At 39.9% G+C, this 20,234-nt stretch overlaps 2 protein-coding genes across 2 annotated transcripts in view; one reads left to right on the forward strand and one right to left on the reverse strand.

Annotated features, from left to right (window-relative positions):
• The window catches only part of ush2a (Usher syndrome 2A (autosomal recessive, mild)), a 205,958-nt gene extending 196,062 nt beyond the window's left edge, over positions 1-9,896 (forward strand). Inside the window, exons 65-74 of the mRNA XM_057343361.1 lie at positions 2,807-3,013; positions 3,110-3,348; positions 3,479-3,696; positions 3,781-3,957; positions 4,105-4,188; positions 4,987-5,222; positions 6,343-6,513; positions 7,105-7,329; positions 7,429-7,561; positions 9,043-9,896. Of these exons, the coding sequence (XP_057199344.1) occupies positions 2,807-3,013; positions 3,110-3,348; positions 3,479-3,696; positions 3,781-3,957; positions 4,105-4,188; positions 4,987-5,222; positions 6,343-6,513; positions 7,105-7,329; positions 7,429-7,518 (1,647 nt within the window). The 3' untranslated portion in view covers positions 7,519-7,561; positions 9,043-9,896. The remainder of the gene's footprint in view (positions 1-2,806; positions 3,014-3,109; positions 3,349-3,478; positions 3,697-3,780; positions 3,958-4,104; positions 4,189-4,986; positions 5,223-6,342; positions 6,514-7,104; positions 7,330-7,428; positions 7,562-9,042) is intronic.
• Positions 9,897-10,043: 147 nt separating this feature from the next.
• Positions 10,044-20,122, reverse strand: kctd3 (potassium channel tetramerization domain containing 3). The gene is made up of 18 exons (XM_057343362.1): positions 19,744-20,122; positions 18,939-18,992; positions 18,563-18,608; positions 18,292-18,365; positions 18,127-18,185; positions 17,862-17,942; positions 17,608-17,751; positions 16,591-16,681; positions 16,329-16,519; positions 16,128-16,243; positions 15,804-15,891; positions 15,592-15,708; positions 15,340-15,510; positions 15,097-15,252; positions 14,868-14,964; positions 14,163-14,362; positions 13,941-14,079; positions 10,044-13,812 (listed from the first exon to the last, which is right to left on the reverse strand). The coding sequence occupies exons 1-18, from the start codon at positions 19,812-19,814 to the stop codon at positions 13,239-13,241; spliced, it is 2,469 nt and encodes an 822-aa protein (XP_057199345.1). The 5' UTR covers positions 19,815-20,122; the 3' UTR covers positions 10,044-13,238.
• Between the last annotated feature and the right edge of the window lie 112 nt (positions 20,123-20,234).

Below are 20,234 nucleotides of genomic sequence, written 5' to 3' on the forward strand. Positions count from 1 at the left end.
ATTAGCTGTTAGGCCTCCCAAATGTAGTATTGGAAAGACCTTTTAATGCCTATTGGCTGCCCCCGGGGAGGTTGCTAACTACACCGTCTTGACATGAGTAAAAAATATTGTGGAAAATGACCGTCACTAAAAGTATTCTGAACATATTTAGGTCTTTGCCTAGCAACAATCTCCCATTTTGTTGTTTTACTAGTTCTTACACAAGGGCAAGTGTCCCAAAGCCATCCCATGTTAAGAGGCTACATATTTTATTGACACTTTTATGTCAAATCTTAATTAGCCTAGTGCTCATAACAGAAAAGAGAACTTTTGGCCCCGTGTCCACCGTAGGGGCGTGGCCATGGCCAATGAGGAGCTGTCGCCGGGCAGACTCGGCCCTCGCGACGTCCGCCCACATCCATTAGCGCTCGCTCATGAAATAGTTTTATTTTCCCGCGTTAATTACAGCTCTATATGCAAGTGCTTCGGTAGCTATAAAACGTCTGCGCCTCACACAAGGGCACAAAAATGTCCTGACCGACTCCACTTTAAAACGTTGCGCCAGTATCTCTTCACCAAATTTGTTATGATTTATCCGTGAGGGATATACCTAGGGTTATTGCGCTGCTTTGTCGGGATGTCGCGTGAACTGCTGAACAGTCAACCGCCTTCCCAATGACCTTTTCTTTCTTCGGGCAATGAGATGATGTTTCTGTAAACCCCGCCGCATCTCCATTGCCCCCCACAAGACTCTGACACGTCTAGTCGTCACTTTGGCAGCGGAAGGAGTTCGGAATGTGAAATCAGCCAGCGCCTCATGCAGTCCCTGCGTATTGCCACTTAGATCTATCATCTGGATTGATCACAGTGTAATTGCCTATTATTGAAGCTAATTTAACCCTATCCACAGGAACATCCATCTGCCGGCGCTATTACAACTGACAATCTACAAATTACTTACCCATGCAAATAGCGACCCCGCCTGACCTTTTCCTGCTCTTCTCGTGTAATTATACAAACAGCTCGTCTCGTAAATAAGATTACTTCACCTTTCCATGTGTTCATTTACTCCTTGATGAAGGTGAAATTTAATTTTCATGTAGATTCAGACCGGAGCGATTCTGTAATGGATGCCGGTGTTTTGGCTATTAGTGACAGCAGGGTTTGGAGGGTGCGAGACTACTGACTCCTCAGAGCAGTTCGAGGGGTAGTTTCCTTTCGCCGAGGCGCCACGGGCCGGCCCATCAGGTGAAGGTGACTCCTTTTTTAAGAAATGGAAGGTGCAGTGTCTCCGTTCTGTCTGCCGGCCCACCTCAAAGCCGGTGTCGGTATCAAATCCAGCTTTATATTGGACTGCAGGTGTAAGAGTGGCCCAGCCGTCTTCATACACTCACCTGTATGCTAGCTTTGTATAGTCAAGTTCAACAAATCAGTGCTTCTCAGTCTTGTTTTCAGGACACAGATCAGTTCAGCAGAAAAAAACAATGCTGATGTACTAGACTGATTTGCCAAATGTAAACTCCAGAAGTTTCAGTTTTTTGATATAACACAAATGTTACAACCAACAAAAAATGCTTTTAAAATTGCTTTATAGATTTCTTTGTTCCGTTGAACACAAAAGAAGATTGAAGAATGTAGGAAAACAAACAGTTCTGGGGCACTTTTGTCTATAGATTGTAATTTTTCCTACTATGGTAGTCAATTGAGACCATGAACTGTTTGGTTACAAGAGTTCTTCCAAATATCTTTCTCTGTTCATCAGAACAAAAATAAGTATACAGATTTGAAACAACTCCAGGGTAAGTAAATGGTGACAGAATTTTTTTGGGGGGTGAACTGTCCCTTTAAGACTTTATTCATAAAAAAAAAACTATAGTAAACTGAAACAGGAAGTACTTCTGGACCAAAATGGTCTATATTAACAGTCATTTTGAATTTAATTCTAAATATTTTTTATTTATTTAAAAAAAAAAAAAATATATATAAAATATACATATATTTTCTTTATTTTTATTACACTGGTCATTGGAATGCTTGATTCTGATTGACCAGTCGTGACATTTGCTGGTTCGATATTCCCAGATAACAACCTCTCAAAACTAATGACACACGGTAACCCGGATGCAGCAAATCATTTTGACAGGTTTTTTTGACAAATTAAATATAAATATGTCTTTTAATAACATACTGTATATGACATTATAGTTACAAATGATTAAACCAAATTGCCTGTTCGTGACATTTGAATGTCCTTTTTTACTTGCTTTTCCTCACGGAAGGTCTGCAACCGGTAAAATAAGCTTATAAAATATTTCAAAGTAGCCGTGTAATAAGCGGGAAAATGTTTCGCGTCGGGTCCTGATCACACTGTCGGGCATATTTCTGTGATAACAACCGGCTTACTGTACATTATCCCTTACATAGACATCTCAGCAGCAACAACATTATTAAACGTTAAGCGGCCCAAACTTAACTTCCGGTAGACCTCCGCAAAGAATCAATAACTGTTGAGTAGTGTTAATTGAATTTAATTGAATACAGTTAATATACAATACAATATTAACATAAATTAATATAAATTAAATCAAAAGTAAATTATTATATTATAACCAAACACAGACCGGCGTCCGATGAAACTGTCTATACATAAAAGTATTTATATTATAATTATTGTATGAAGCACTTTGAACTGTACTTTATGTTTGAAAAGTGCTATACAAATTAAATGTACTCCTAATAAACAAATAATTACAGTAATCGAATTTCATAAAATTGCATTTATAGTTATCTATGTGTTGTGAATGTATCATTTTGCACATAATTTTAGGTGTGGGCTGTCAACTCAGCCGGTCGTATCGGTAGCCCCTGGGCTCAAGGTCGCACGGGTCCGGCTCCTCCAGAGGGGGTGGGCCCCCTCAAATTCCTGCACATCCACGCCACCTCAGCTGTGGTGGACATCAGCCCACCTGCCAAACCAAACGGCTTCATCAGCCTCTATAGAGTCTTCACACTCAACAAAGAATCATACCAGCTGGTACACAACATAAACAATATACCTAAAATACTTCATAAACACATTAGCTGGAATGCTGCGATTGTAGAATTAATTTGAAATTTTGTGTGTCTTAAGCTTTCTGAGGGGACATCCCATCAGCAGACTCTTTACGGACTGAGACCCTTCACGCTGTACTCTGTCGGGGTGGAGGCTTGCACCTGTTTCCTGTGCTGCAGTCGAGGCCCCCTGAGTGAGCTCCACACCCAGGCCTCTGCACCCGCCCAGCAACCCCCACCACGCCCGGTCACCATCACCTCCCGCTCGGCTCTGGTGGAGTGGGACATGCCTATTGAGCCCAATGGCATTATTGAGAGGTACAGAAATAATCACCGTTCTGTGATATAACATTTTTTTAAGAATGTTGTCGAGCTGTATTCAAATGTAAACTTGCTAAACCACTCCTCAATGCTAAATCTGTCCCATACTTCACTCGTATCGCTGTAGCTATGAGCTCCACGTACGATCCGGCTGTCCTCAGCCGCTGCAGCCTGTCGCTGTGTCTTGTGTCATCGGCTCTGCAGAAATCAAATTCTTCGGGATGGGGCGGAGCTTCAACATCACAGGCCTGCTGCCCTATGCCAGCTATGAACTGCGTGTGGTTTCCCACAATAACATGGGCAACACTGTATCTGACTGGGTCTCTGTCACCACATTGACAGAACGTAAGTAGTCTCCTTCTTATTGCTCACTGTACAACCATCTTTTATTACGATTACCATTTTTATTCTCTCGCTGTTTTCTTAAAGCCCCTCAGTATAAGGAGGCCTTCGTTGTGAAGAGTAACATCACCACCATGTTTGTGGATTGGAGCGGCTCTTTCTCTCTGAACGGTCCTCTGAGAGAATATTCTGTAACCGAGAGCAACCTGCGCATCTACAGCGGCTTCCACAGCTCGCTGCACATTCCGCGCACATCTGATAAAAGTACGCTTGCAGTTACACAGTTGTTTCATAATCTGTAGGAAGTGCAGCAGTTGTTCCCAAGTTTGTTTGCTTTCTTGCTCTAAAACTCATTGATTCTCTTTCATTGCTCCTCTATCATCACCTTCACTCTCTACTTCCTGTCCTCAGCTTTTGTTTTTCAGGTTACCTGTACCACAGACAGTGGCAGTGCCAGCTCTCCTGTTATCAAATACAACACAGCCACCGGTACAGGTACGTGTCCTCGGGCCTGGCAGGTGAAGGTGACTTCATTGTGATAACGGGAAAAATGGCTTGTGTCTCCATTCTGTCTGAGCAAAGCCAATCTAGTGTATCACTGTTGCACACCCAGGGTCCCTGTGAAATAATGGTAGAAAACTAAAGTTGGCCAGTATGTTTATTTAAATCGCACAATATGATTTTAAAGGGATAGTTCACCCAAAAATGAACCTTCTGTCATCATTTGCTCACCTTCGAGTTGTTCCACATCTGTATACATTTCTTTGTTCTGAAGGACAGCAAACAGTTCTGGGGCACTTTTGACTACCATTGTATTTTTCCTACTATGATAGTCAATGTAGGGCGAGATCTGTTTGGTTATAAGCATTCTTCCAAATATCGTTCTCTGTGTTCATAAGAACAAACACATTTATACAGATTTGGAACAACTCGAGGGTGAGCAAATGATGACAGAACTTTCATTTGTGGGTGAACTATCCCTTTAATGTCATTTTAAGTCTTTTTCTGCAGCTTTTAACGCTTGGCCATTTTATCCAAAGCAACAGAATGACTCATAATATAAACTTGTCATAAAAACAAACTACAAACTAAAAATAACTGGAAAATCTACTACACTATATAGCTTTTTTAAGACGTTCTGAAGAAATTGTCCATAAACAAGTTTCTTGCTTCTAGAAACAAGCAGATGTGTAAATCCATTTGTTAGAAATGTGATTGTCCATTTCATGAGAATCTTTGTGGTGGATTTGCTGGTGATTATTAAACTGCTAATATCATATTTCATATTCATAGATGCTGCGGAGTCCAATTCAGGGGGTAAAACAGGTTTGTATGGGGCTGAAAACAGATTCTACAGTGAATTATGGTTCATCATTCTTATGGCTTTCCTGGGATTATTGCTGCTGGCTCTGTTGATGGGTCTGGTGTTGAGACGAGCCCTAAGCAAGCCTCCCTTCATAAGAGAGAGACCTCCAATAGTCCCCCTGCAGAGGAGAAGTACCAAATATCCACCTAATGACTCCTATCTGGTGAGACATGCTGTTGTCATAGAGTGAACTGTTACCTTGTAGCAGACTACTTTTCTTTTTTTATTCGTTTCATAAATGTGTACTGTTCTACAAACTGAATGTTAAAGATAAAGGTGATTTTTTTTCTTTCATTCTACAACTTGCACTTGCTTTAAATGTCCACAAGAGGGAGTGCTAACACTTCTTTTTGTACTGCACTGTACAGGAATGTCAGAGACAAAGGCTTGTTTAAAAACAAAATTAAAAACAAATAAATAAAATACTTATCTTTCTAGGATGTACACATATTCCTGGATTGATCTACTTTTTGTGCAGTGATTGTACAGTTTGGATGCTGTATCCCACAATGCAGTGCCTTTAAACTGACCTAATTGATAAATTACCTGAAATTAATATCAGCTAGGGATGTAACGATTCACTCAGCTCGCGATGCGATTCACGATTCTGATCTCACGATGCGATTTATTCACGATTTATTTTTACAAAATGAGTTGAAACAAATTAGAAATGAACAACCTCCCTTGCATTATTTGTTAAATGCTTCACGTTTCTTTGTATAATAATTTTTTTCATTTCAAACAACAAAACTAAACTGCAATTTTAAAACAAATTAATAATAGAAAAAGTATCTTTAATATAAACAAACTAATACTGTCTGTGCTTTTCTTGGATTTTTTGCATTTAAGAAATATCAGCATGTCCACGTTTAGGTTTGCAGTGAACATGGCGGCCCCTGCTGTTCAAAAAATGTATTGCGATCCAGTTCACACTTCAACCGATTTGAATCGTCACACATTATAATCGATTTTCAACCGGCTCACGGTGAATCGTTACATCCCTAATATCAGCCATGAGTTTAAATCAGACATATTAAATAAACATCAGCAACTTTAATACTTTAACCCTCATATCTTCCTGACATAACCTTTTAAAGAGCCAGCTAACCACTCCCAACCTTTACACTCACATTTACATTTATGCATTTGGCCTACGCTTTTATCCAAAGCGACTTACATTGCATGATACTATATCATTTGTATCTAAGTATGTCCCCTTTCTCTTTAAATCTGCCGTTTCATCTTTTGCCTCCTGGTTTCATGGGCTGTGTTTGCTGTCATAGAAACCTTCCTCTGAGCTCTGCTCTAGCCACGCTTCCACTGCTCTGCTTCAGCCTGATGAAACAATGGTAAGCCCTCACCGAACGCCCATTCCTCTCTCTCCCTCTTCCCAGCTTGACAGACCGGATGCCTCCTGCAGTATAACACTAAAGCACTTTGCCGTGCACTCTGAGGTACAGGGCTCTTACACAACACTGCTTTCCTCTCTGGACTGTTTTTCAGAAGATTCTCAACTTTTCTTTCTCATCGTGCTAAATACATTAACCATCAGTATTACTGATGCTTATACTTAAAGGGATAGTTCAACTATTATTATATATTTTACTCACCCTCATGTCATTCCAAACCTGTATGACTTGCTCTCTTCTGCAGAACACAAAAGAAGATATTTTGAAGAATGTTGGTAACCGAACTACATTGGAGTCCTTTGACTTCTATTGAATGGACACATTCACAGAGACGTTTCTCAAAATATCCTGTTTCGTGTCCCACAGAAGAAAAAGTCGTATACAGATTCTGAATGACATACTGATGGTGAATGCACGATGACAGAAATGTTATTTTGGGAGAACCGTCCCTTTAAAAGTGCGGCCTATATGAACTTTCTGTTCATTCACATTCATGGAGTGTGTAGTGCTGTGTTTTCATCTCTTCTCAGTCCTCACTGACTCGGGTTGAATGAATGCTACTGGTGTTTCAAAGAGTTTACCGTGCGCAGTAAAGCTTGAATTTGTGAGTGAGTAACAACCTGGTTTTATCATCAGGGTTTGACTGACACTAAGATCGGAGGAACCAGCACCTGCACCAGCAACCACAGCTATCGGGCCAGCATGTCTGTGCTCCGTGTGCCCAGCCAGAGCCAGCTGAGCCATGCCTTTTCCCAGAATTCACTGCATCGGAGTGTTAGTCAGCTGATCGACACTCAAGATAAGAAGTCTGTGGGCGGAGGAGCGTGGGACGCTGACCTGCACGGCACAGACAGCGGGATGGTGAGATGAAATGTTGTGGTGGATGATTGTTTGATGACACGATAAACATGACAAGTAAGAGAATTTACAAAGACGTTTCCTGCTGTTCTTATGTTGCAGTTTGTGGGGGACGATGAGTTTGTGGAGGCGATTAAAAGCTACAGCTCAGTGAAGAAAGACCAAACCATGTTTACAGACACTCATTTGTGATGTTTTCATGCCCGTACACAGAACTTCATGGACAGCATCTTTGGTAATATACATATTTTGTCCATTTTATGTAAACTGTGGCTTAGTGAGCATCACATTTACAAAAAAACATGTTCCTGAACTGTAACCAGGAGTTGGGGCGAAAAATGTAATGGTGGCTTTAATCAAACGAAAAAATAACAATTTGAATACGGTTTGAAATGAACGTAATTTTCATTGTTAAACATGAAGACATTCAAGTGAAATATATAGAGGAATGTATCAGTAGCAGTTCATCATGCTGGAACTTTGTCTAAGATGTTATAGTCAATTATTATTAGTATGTGTGTGTGTTGACTACCTCTCTATTTATTTACGCGCAGCTCTAACATGACCTTGCTGCTTCCATTTCAATCTTAAAACTTCGTTCAAAATCTTGGTGTCTGTACTTGCCTAGAATCGTGCTCTTGTAATGTCTTATGTAATGTTACACGCCTTGATTTTACTCAGACCTTATTCTGCAATTTGTAACTCTCTGTCACTGTCTCTGTTTGAAACACAAAATGGCGGGTGACTTTATGTACTTATCTTTACGTGGGTTGAAGTCAAATCAAAAGTTGTTAAACTGACATGTCCCAAAAAATCATACTCAATGACAGTTCAACCTGACAGGGCGGTTTCCTGGACAGGGATTAGATCGAGCCAGGACTAGACCTTAGGTAAAGGGGTCATATGGCGCGAACACGTGTTTTTCTGTGTCTTTGGTGTGTTATAAGTTGCCCATGCATGTATTAGACACGTGAAATTGCACAAATGAAAGTGTCGGAACAAAAGATGCATTCTATCTAAAAGCGAATGCTCACCCAGACCTGCCTGAAACACCTCGTGTAACCACACCTACACAAATCTACGTCAGTTCGTGGTATGATTTGACTAAGACCGCCCAAATGTAAACGCAAGTAAGGTGGGCGTACCTGTCAGTAATATTGAAGTGGAACCTGATGTTCCAAACATGGTAAGAGGCGTTACATTTCCGTCACACGCTTGCAGTATTGGACCAATCACTACGCACTGGTTAACTGGCCAATCATAGCACACCTCGCTTTTCAGAGCGAAGAGCAGAGAGGTGGGGTGAAGAGGAGATACAAACATGCACGGTATGTGGAAAATACAGCGTTTTTGAACCTTAAATCGTGTATACACCTTGCATTACATCTAAAACAAACGATAATATTCGTTTTAGCCATGTCATATGACCCCTTTAAATAGTTTGTAGTTTTTACAAACATGCCTTACAAAAAAAACATTATTTGTGTGCATTTTGAGACAAAACAATGGCAATTATATATTTTAACATATATCAGCGCAAGCTGTTTTCAGTTTAGACTAGTCTAGGACTAGACTTAAACCCTGCACAGAAAACCACCCCATAAACCATTATTTTGAGCAAACCAATGCGAGGTAAACTAAGGAGACATTTTTGAACACAGATTTTTTATGACTTATTTTAAAACTAATTTTTGTTTATTTTTAAACAACTTACAGATTGCAGCTTTAACTACCTAAGTACAAAAAAAGTTGTTAAAAAACTTCTAGGACTCTTTGGATTGCCACTGGTGAACCTTCAAAAATAAGCACATGATGCCTCTACATAGACCTACTGAATACTGTATGGGACGTAAGGACTACTTACGGGATAGACTGAATCAAACAGATCAGACAGAAATAATCTACAATATACTTAGGCAGATGTTTTTCTATACTGTTTTAGTCCCTGTTTTCATAACAGGGACATTATTAGACATCATTTATGCTATATGTCTTGGCATTGGTGCAGAAAATAATGAATACCAATACCTGAAAATAATATAGACTAACTATAGAGACCATTACAGAAAAGGCTGCAAATTCTTCATGCCAACACAGCGTGTGAGTGCGCCTCATTGGTCTCTTCAGATGCATGTCTGGAGAAAGGTTTGTAGTTTAGTCTGTGTGTGTTCTATACGGTCTGTAATAATGGAAACATTAGATTATGTCGTGTTGTGCTTGCTAGGCTGAATAATATAGATCGTAAACATTTTCTATGATGCCAATAGATCAAGTGTCTTAAATGTTTGAGTTGAACTCAGAACATCATCACAAATGTCACATTTGGATTTTAGACGTGGCATGTTTTTATTTTTTTAACAGAGGTTGTTTTAAACCTACATTGTGTGAAAATATTTTATTTTACATGTGTTATTATTTCATTCAGCTGTATGTGACGTAAAACGGAACACATTTTATGTGGAGATTATCAGTATTATTTTTTAATGAAATATATAGGTTTTTTTCTGGTAAAACTGAACATACTGTAATGTGATCGGTAAAATAAGTTCCTCAGATGTTTTGTGTCGATAGTGTCTCGTGCTCTGGAATAAAGTACTCCTATTTGTGAGTGATAATTGATGTACTGTAGAAAGTCATGAAATGTTAATGTGTTTGTAATGTCCATGCTTCCGTTGTTAATAAAAGAAAGCACCACTCTTATATGCTGCTACACTTGTTGTTTTTTTATTGTGTCACAGCAGATGACAGAAGTTGAGTACTGTAGCGCATGTACCTTTAAAAGTTTCAATATAATCTACACTTTCACACAAGCATTATTTTCATAGCACAAACTGTACTTTTATTCCATTAACTGTATTTCATTGTCAAGGCTGAAACGCACAGAAAACGCACAGAAATCAGGTCGAGACAGTATTTATGAAAGCAAGCAATATACTCTTTGTCAATGAAAAAATCCCTTTTGTTAAAACATTTCAGAAAGCTTTTCAATGAGTTAATTTGATTAAACATGATTTTTGTTTGCCAACAGTTTGTTAATATACAGTACTACACAGTATATTGAGGGGTCGAGTTTAAAGGTGACAAACTAAGCAGTTACATTTTGTTCACCTAAATTTTGTTCACCAAATGTTCACATTTTAAAGCATTTGTAGTAACAAAAAACACTGCTATCAATCAAATCAAGAATTTTGTGTCACATGCAAATTATTCATGAGAAATACATCATCCCTTATGTTTGTTAAAACGGCTATTTATTTGATTATTTTGTTTTCGGGCTGTGTAGTCTGCTGTCAACACTCACCGTGAAAACATTTCACTTGCATAGAAATAATGAGATCATATAGTTTCCTTCACATAGCTTCAAATATTATCCCTTCATTTAGACACATTAACATTGGATACGCATCATTAATGTTATATACTGTACATTTCTCTCTAAAGGAATAAAATGTGTATACAAAGTGTAATGGTTGAAAAACAAAATCAACCTGCTTGTGAGTCAATGCAAATATTAGCGTCAGTCATGTCAAACATAAATTATTTTTTACCAGGTATTCTTAACAACAGAAGTGCAAATGATAAATATATGTTTTGTGATGACAAAACAGGATGCGTGATCAGTTTTAAGTGTTAGTTTATCTTCTAAAGTGGCAGTTGTTCACTTCACAACAATGGCAGATGAGGTTGTGGTTTGTTTGTTGGGCACTGCTAGTGGATTAGAAATAACAAAATTCACCTTGAAGTTGTGTTAAAGATATGAAAAATCACTGTTACAATTAACTCGTATTCTTATAATCCAAATAATACATGATGCTGATATTTAGGTATGTGAATTTGAACCTGTTGGCTGAAAGTCCTGCTTAATATGTAAAACTAATTTTTTAACCAGTTTTACTTCCGTTGCGATATGTGACAAAGGTCTGTCAACCCTCAAGTCTATGAGAAAGACCAAAACGGAAAAACCAAAATACATTTTGATTTCTCACAAGAATGGCTGTATCTAAATCAGGGCTGGCTCCAGATATGAGATGAAAGGTGGGCCAAGTGATTTTCCAGGTGGGCAGAGGGGGGGGGGTAACTCAATATATTTGTGTTGCCCCAAACTATTAACTAAATTACTATTAAGCTATTATTACTATTGTATATTTTATTTTTACATTCTTATGCATATAGCCTACATATCTTTTTACATTTACATTTATTTTAAATTTTAGAATTAGTAACTTTAGATTTGATGAAAACATAAAAAGAGCTATTCAGATCACTATAATATTCACAGCATTAACTTTGCTCATTTTAGAGAATTCTGTCACAAACTCATCCATGTCCAGTCTATGTGTTATTGCTTTTTCACAAGTTTTTTTCCTCTCATCATGAAGCATTGTTCGGCGGAATGGTGTCAGAACCATCACCCATCGGGTGAGCCGCTAATATTTGATGTAATGGGTGTAATAATTATGTGTCATTTGGGGTTCGGGTGTGGGTCGGGAAATAATACGCACGGGCGGAACGTGGATCCAGTAGCCAAGACTATTTCGACTCAGCTATTGCGAAGTTGTGTTCAAGCTCTGCCTGAAGAGCTTGTTTCTAATTGCAGCTCGCTTTGCAGAATTGAGCATCGTAGCCAATCGCGTGCAACTGATGATGGACAGCAGCCAGCTATAGTGAGGACTCGTTACATTATCACAATTTAAATCAACTTTGAGCTCATCATGCTCCTGTCCCTTTTCTGCATTAAGCTTTATTTAACCTTTAGCGGCTTTGGTATGGAAACTATTGTTAATATCACATGAACAATATAGGCTATTTTAACTAATTTTGCATGAATCAAAACATATTTCATAAATCACTAATCAAATATAGAATATCTCCTATATTAGCTAACACTATTTTAGTGGATTCAGTCTTGGTTGTCTCTCCCGAAACTCTGCCATATTGAGTTACTATATGTTTAAAAATGCATTAACCAGGATCTTCCTAATATTTTGTTACTTGTTGCGTAAGAAAATAAATGGTTTTGTCTACATCATGTAGATGTAATGCAGGTGCGGTTCGGGGTGCGGCATTTTTGTCAAACGGGTGGGGTCGGGTATGGAATTAAATTAGTGCTGCTGTCGGATGTCGGTTCGGGTGTTCTTTTAATTACTGCGGGTTTATCAAACAGGACCCGTGCAGGACCCATTTACTGCAATGGAACAGTTTTTCACAGCAACGGCGGTTCACAGATCCTCTCTCTCAACGGCTCTGGGTGGACGCAGGGTGGCAAAGCTTCTGATAAGGTGGGCAAAGCCCACCCTGGCCCCCCTGTGGTGCCGGGCCTGATCTAAATGAGCAAAAGGCACTGAATAAACTCTAATACAGACAGATATACGGAGGATCAATGCAGAAAGAAATGCATCATAGTTTCTACAGCGTTTAAACTTTGTTAAATTAGTTGAACCTCAGTTGTTCAATCATCCTTCTATTCAAGATAAACGGATACAAGTAAAGATTGACAATAAAGTGCATCACAGTGTTTTGAAATGTTCCGCTGAAAGTAGCAACAGGGAAATTTACAGCCACTTATTAAAAATAACATAAGCAAATAGCAAGGCAGTATTGGGCAAAACAAACACATGGCTCTTAAATTTTGCATTAAAGGTGCAAACACGTAAAGCTGAAGTCTAAACAGCAGAGAGTACATGATTCATTATGACTAGTTACATGCTTACTAATAAAAAATTGCTATTAAACTGTTGCATCACATATTTCCCTTTTGTTTGTTAGCTGCCAGCTGCTCTCCTTCCAAACCAATCAACAAACACATTCACTTCCACCTGAAACACTTCCCAAAAATCATCCAATAAACTTCCTTCCACCTGTCAGATATTATTATTTGGTATGACCTCTAACCCTTAAACATGTGTAAACCATCACTCACATGCAGTTTCAGAACACTTGCGATGACGTGGAGATGTGGACACTTTAGTCGGAGAGGGTGAGGCAGTGCTGGATGAGTCGCTGCCCCCTCCGTCGCCCCCCGAAGGTGGAGGGCTCAGCTGTGGAACCGGAGGTGCCTTTCTCCTGCTCAGGAAATTCGTTTCAAACGTCCCCCTCCTCCTCACCCCCTCCGATCTACAGTCCGCAGCCCCCTCCTCCATCAGATGAGCCCTTCGTCTCAGGTCTCCGGGGCTGTCAGGAGGTTTGCCTGCAGCTGCGGACTGCGTTTCGGACACTCTGCAACCCCACAGCTCCAACGTTGAGTTCCTTTTGTCCCCATCTTCAGAGCTGTTCTCTACTGCAGGATGACGCACGTCGTCCTCTGTGGATCCACAGTGTCCGGTGTTTTCCAGCATGGCCTTGGTCAGGTTTAAGCTGTGGAAGTCTCTGTAGCTGTGGAAGCTCTCGGTGCGTCGAGCACGAGCCAGTAGGGGGCTCTCTCTGTATGGCCGTAGGGCTCCGTAGGTGGCTGTTTCAGGAATGGGGTCATGAGCCTGCAGCTGGAGACTGTACATACAGAAAATATGAATTATTCGCAATCGTACATTAGTCATTTTTTATCCTACCTCGATGTGAATGTTTAGCTGTAGAAAAACTGTGAGCTTTATAGGAATGTGTGCAGGGTGTGGTCGGACCTGGAGCAGGACTCCCGTAACCGGCTATGCTGTAGTACGGAGGGGGCGGGGCTGATGTTGGGTGTGGCACAACGGGATGTGCTCAGATCACATTGGTCAAGGAGCTTCAGCAGTTCTTCCTCTGTCGGGCCACCCACTTCTGCAAATAGGTAACATAATATTGCAATGAATGTCAACCCTTAAAAATGCTTAAAGCTATAATGGATGTTTTGTCATCCGAACCTGGCTCTCCTTTGGCTTTGTCGTCGTTCTTGTTGACCGTGTCCATGGCAGTGGTTAGGTCCCACATCTGAATGCTCCCGTTTGCCTGGCCGGTAAAGAGGAAACGGCGCGGTCTGGAGCCCATGCGGCTAGAGCCCTCACACTCTCGCACCGTGAAACAAGTGATGGTGGTTCCGTCCACCGCCTGCACCTCACAGATTCTACCAAGATTCATCAATGTAAAAACAACGTAGGCTTTTCAGATTTTTATCAAAAATGTAAAATTTGCACAAATGTGTGGTGCTGTTTTTGTGTTGTAATACTACCATTGACCTGTGGGTGGCAGTATTGGGGTAAGTTGACCACCAGGTTGTAAAGTGAGGTGTTTGGAAAAGGAAGGACACAGATGATTTTGAACATGTTTGACCGGCTCACATGTTCTATACTGTATATTGGACCATGTTTTTGCAAAAGCAAATAGAACAATGTTCATGTGTTTCTTCATCTTTTTTCAAAGTAAAGTAAGAGCAATATCACAGAATTTCAGTAAATATTTGCTCACACATGATTTCCAAGTCACCGCTGGCTTTTTAATGCATTTACATGTTTTATACATGATTTAATATTTCTTTTTTACTAAGAATTTATTCTCATTCAATATCCTTAATATATTACACTCCTATGTGTGAGGCATGTGTGCATTCTTAGTACAAGGGTTTCCAGTACCTTCTTCCAGTAGAAGAAAGCCGAACAAACAATTTGTTGGTAATAGGAATGACTTTCTGAATAAACACCTGTTGGTCGTCTCGCTCTCCAAAAGGACCTGCATGAAAACACCACATCAAATACTTTAACTGCCTTGTTTTTATAACACATAAATCTGCTATTCATATGATCAACTTTCATATAGTGTCATTTTCCTGACGCGGTGGAAGACAACAAACTCAGCTCACACCTATATCATTGCCGGACGAATAACTGCTGTGGCTCTCCGTCTCCTCCAGCGAGATGATCTTAAAGGAAGCCAGTGGAGTAGATCCCGGCTGAGTTGAGATCATGCCTCTGAACCGTGTCACCGTCCAGGTGCGTACGTGGTTATTGTCAGCGCACACTTTAACAAAGAGGGATTGCAATCATGTCCATTCTATTTTTTCTTATGTGGTCTTCTACAGTATTGGCATATGAGGGGAGTTCTTACCTGACACTAAGTGTTTCTCTGAAAGCATGATCTTTGTGACGGGGCTGCGGTGGACCGTGAAGGTTTGGAAGAGCTGTGGTCCAGATCCGACAGTCTCGGGATGTTGCACAATGACCCGCACAGCCCCAGAGCTGGTTCCATAAGCGATCTCGATCCAGTTCCCACTCACACCTGCAAATAGAGTGAGATCAATGACCAGACTTGTATCTAGAGAGTTCATCAGTATCTCAACTTATTGAAACTTTGACTGACTGGTTTTAGGAGTCAGGTAGACACTGAGGGCTGTGATTGCATCATTGGATGGGTCGTGGTACAGTTCTGTCACCAGTAAGTCGTTGTCCTTCATTCTCAGTGGAAACTTCTGCATGTCTAAATAGAGGGGATTATAGAGAGAAAGTTACATTTTCAATGTCTGTTACTCCAGATTTCGCACTTCACAGCCCAGGAGCAATCAAGCATCATACCAATATAGTAAATTGAGCCGTTGTTACAGCCGAGCAGGAGGAAGGATCCGGCAGTGTCGCAGCTTGTTATTGGCACTACATCCTGCACCTGCACAAGCACACAGTACAGACGTATGACATATCGCTTATTGCTCCCTGAACTCTCTGTAAGTCGCTTTGGATAAAAGCGTCTGCTAAATGACTAAATGTAAAGGTACAGATGTCAACATTAGAAACATATCTGAACTATAATGCCAAATTGATTGTCTGGTTTTCTAAACTGATATTTAGTGATTCCCAAATATTTCTGAATATTCATATAGTAGAAAATCTGAATTACTTTACCTGCCAGTGTTGGGTGACGGCGTTCCATACCCCTACCTTCCCTGTGTGGCTGGTGGCAACAAGCTGACTCCCAATAAAAAACAGCGAGTCAACAGGCACTCCAAGATTGAACACACCTATCGAACACACCGTGATTTAACACACCTTCACAAGCTGAACACATCGGACTGCACGTTTTAATTCTGTTCGTTTCTTTCCCACCTATTTCACTTCCACTTCCTCCATCCTGGATACTCCAGAGTATGATTCTGCTCTCCGACGATGCTGCTACCATCTTGTCTTTATCTCCATGTGGGCCGCCTACGACTTTAGCATTGAGGGCCACACGCTCGATAGCCCGGTCCAGGTAAGGGCTCGAGAACACCTGCTGCCAGCCAGTAGATTCCTTGATCCTAAAGACACAACCCAAGTTATGTCCAGCCCTAATAATTTTTTTATGAAATCATGCCTCAGCTGATTTTACCTGTAACAAATGACAAAATGTGCATAGGCGGCTACAATCCAGTTATGATGGCCAGCGATGATCAGCACCTTCCTGGGGTCGACCGGAGAGCCTGAGAAAAGAGATCACATTTAAGTTTCACATTTAGTTCAGTGCCCAAAATCATTAAAACAGTTTTTTATCCTGAATTCAGTAGTTCTTGTTTTATGCTGTTTGCTGAATATATACAAGGAAATGCAATGAAACAGGTGAACAGAAAGCCTGTGCATTAACTATGGTTCGTTTTCGTTCATCATTCTTCTCACATGACTTCACTGAGGATATAAAAGGCCTTTTAAGATGACCTCACCCTGCCTACTGCACTACTGCTTATAAGTGGAATACTTTGTCTTCGTGGGACCTCCCCTCCCCCTGTCTTTATGTTTTCAACTCAGTGACATTAAACTAGAGCACACGATGGTCTCTAGTCTGTGTTGAGACAACCAACGTACTGTAAGAGACGATTCTTCAGCTGTCTTATTGGTGCTTCTGGTACAGCACTTATTGTGAAAGTCTGAGATGAACTCGGAATTAAAATTGCCTACATAACATTAAAATAATGTAATTATTATGAAAATTCTGACATCATTTACTCACATGTCTGAAGGAATAAGATATATTTGTGAAAGGTAAAAAAACTCAATTTAACGTGTAGATATGCATATTTAAATACATGCGGTCCATGTTTGAATATACAGAAGTGAAAATAAAATTAAGAAACAATGTATTAATAAATGTTGGCAGAATTGTGATTTGTTTGCCTAACCCCAAGAGTAACTGAGATCCCAATACTATTGTTATCATTTTTTTCTCACAAGTGTGTCTGTGAGCAAAGCAATTAACTCCAGAATCCTCCAAGGGGTACAAATTATACAGTGTGTAAATTGCTTTCGGTAACAAAAATCTGCTTAATGTGAATTAAAAATGCATTACAACCTTTTAAACATGCCTCACAATTTCAGTGCAACCACGTTTTGGCATTGAAGTGCTTTTTCTCACCCAGTCTTTGAGGTCCTTCTGCCCCGGAGGGCCCGGGGAGAGAAGACTGGGGAAAGCCCCCCTCTGCCCCACTGGGACCCGAGCGCTCGTCTTGGCCTGCGGCAGCTGCCGTCTGCCCACCAGCATTGCTTCGGGCCGGCAGAGCTGGAGAATAAAAATATAAAAATCGGATTGTTTAACAAATGTTATGTTTGGCACGCAGAATGAAAAGGATTTCTTTGTGAACCTTTAAGATGTTTCCAATGTAATTATACCTGGTGGAGGGAGGTAGCCATGAAATAGCACACTTCCACACGATGATCTCTCCAGTTCCTCACACAGATGTAAACGTCTGACTACAGTGTCAAACAGAAATGCAAAATAAGAACATCATACATATACATTAACAAACATACTGTACTGTATGTAGCTTACCCAATGCAGTCACATCTGATTTAGCTTAAAGTGGCTCATTATACTAAAAACTAGATAACTAAAAAAAATCTGGATGCATATAGATCTAGTCCGGTTATGTCATACCTAAGGGTGTAATGCCGTAGAACTCAGCTTCATGTCGCAGGATGCTTATGTTCACCCCCCTATCAGAGGACGCAGGAAAATCACACGTACTGTACTGTATATGACACAGTATTGTTTGTTCAATGTTGTCTTGTGTACATGATGGATAATAGGTCAATTTCTTACCTTAAGTCCAGTTCTTTAGTCCGAAGGAAGTTTAAAATTGGTGCAAATGCTGTTGGGTCTCTGTCAATAAATATCTGAAACGAAAAATATCTGGTTTACAGTTCTGGGATGAAAACCTTTCTAATGTAAGTGATTCATTCCAGCTCTAACATTTTTATTGTACCTTTCGTATTCAGTATTTTGATCAGTTCATGTTCTTTTGCATTTTATAGGTAATTACAGAAGTTACTTGGGATTTACGGGTAAGTCATGGTTTCTGATTTCTACTCACGGCTCCAGTTTCATCCTGTAGTGTTGATATTCTCCCACTAAGTAAACTGGGGACGCAAAATAGATTCACACAAAGTTAATGTAATTCTTAAACAGAAATAGGTTTGCTTTATTATTTAACAAAACGAAATATTAGTTTAGCAAATGTATCACTGTAAACCAATTACTGTTTGCATTAATGATCTCTAATGTCATTATTTTGGCCATAACTGCAATAGTTCACTATAAATTTATCTTTGCAGAAATAAAGTTTCCAAGTTACGCTCCACATATTTTTGGCATGCATGTGAATGTGATTTTGGACCCTGAGCTGGGTCCGCTGGAGTTTAAAATGTATAAAATTCACAAAGCTTTGAATGCTGTTTTATACATCTTACCTTGAGAAGAAAGAATCAGGAATCCATATTAGAGTCTGTCGTGATGTGCTGAACCTGTGAGAGTTCAGATAAGACTTTATATTCCTGCCCAATTTCTCTTTCACTGCATGGGTTACAACTACTCAACATGGGGTTACATTACAATGCAGATAACAGATAACATGGATACAGGATAGTTTTTTACTAAAACAATTAGTATGCTACTGTACTTTTCCCATGTTTAAATAATTGTAAGCATTCTATTAGGAAAAGTCAAAAGTGCTGTATATTTTTTTACGTAAAATAGAAACCCCTAAATAGCTTGTTTTAAATTCACATTTACTGTATACACATGTCAATTTCAGTTATTTATTATTACAAATAATTACCATGGCAAACATAGTTTCTGTTGAAATATTTACTACATTTAAACGGTAATAAATAATTGCCAAACCTTTTTCAATGTTTTTTTATGTTACTTTGATATGTATATTTAATTTGTCATATTTTGGCATTAAGAAATGTAAAAAACGTTTTTTTTCCTTGAATTATGAGAGTACTTTATATATTTTAGTTAGTTTATTTTCATAACATGGCCATACGGAAACTTGTGATGGGGAACGTAACATTGTTGTGATGGTCCTGTTGTGTAACAGTTATGAGCTCAAAAACATTGGCTTTACCGTTATGTACAGCTACAACTACGTAGTAATGTTATGCAAGGCTTTTTCTAACAAGGTTAATAAAATGCTGCGCTGTGACTTGGCCTTTAAAATCCAACAAAACTCCGATGTTTTGACGCAGAGTGCGTCTGACGTCAGTTTACCTCGTTCCTCCGACATTTAGCTGGATGATGTCACCCATCCCAGATGTTGAACCGTTACCGATTCCGGCCATCCTCTAATCCCGTGCGGTTACCGAGGAGGAATAAACGCGATATTATCCGGTTTGCGCATTTATCCGACCACAATCCTCAAGGTCCTCCTTATCTTTTCTCGCGACCCTGCAGATTATGCGTCACCACGCGGGTGTATTACACGAGGCTGTTCGCACACATTGTTCGCCATGTTCAGAGCTTTAATAAACAATTTAAAACATCTCCTTCAACAACTAAAGGCCTTTCTTTAGCCTGTTGGACAGGGAATCGAAACGCGCAGTGTTGTGGACGCGATTGACCGATGCTGAAGCGTTTGTTGTGGAGTCGATGAGATCCTCAGCCAATCAGACAGCGTCGTTCCTGCAGACTCCGCCCTGTGTTTTGGGAGTGCGCCTCGGGATAGGCAGTGGGGACGAGTATTATATAATATATACCTGTAT

The sequence above is a fragment of the Triplophysa rosa genome, linkage group LG10 (assembly GCF_024868665.1).
Source record: "Triplophysa rosa linkage group LG10, Trosa_1v2, whole genome shotgun sequence".
NCBI lineage: Eukaryota > Metazoa > Chordata > Actinopteri > Cypriniformes > Nemacheilidae > Triplophysa > Triplophysa rosa.

Coding starts and splice junctions, on each gene's coding strand:
- kctd3 (XM_057343362.1), bottom strand. CDS start 19,814: ATGGCCGGAATCGGTAACGGTTCAACATCTGGGATGGGTGACATCATC. Junction 17,752..17,861: donor TGGCTACCTCCCTCCACCAG/GTATAATTACAT, acceptor TTTATTCTCCAG/CTCTGCCGGCCCGAAGCAAT. Junction 14,080..14,162: donor CAAAGCCAAAGGAGAGCCAG/GTTCGGATGACA, acceptor ACCTATTTGCAG/AAGTGGGTGGCCCGACAGAG.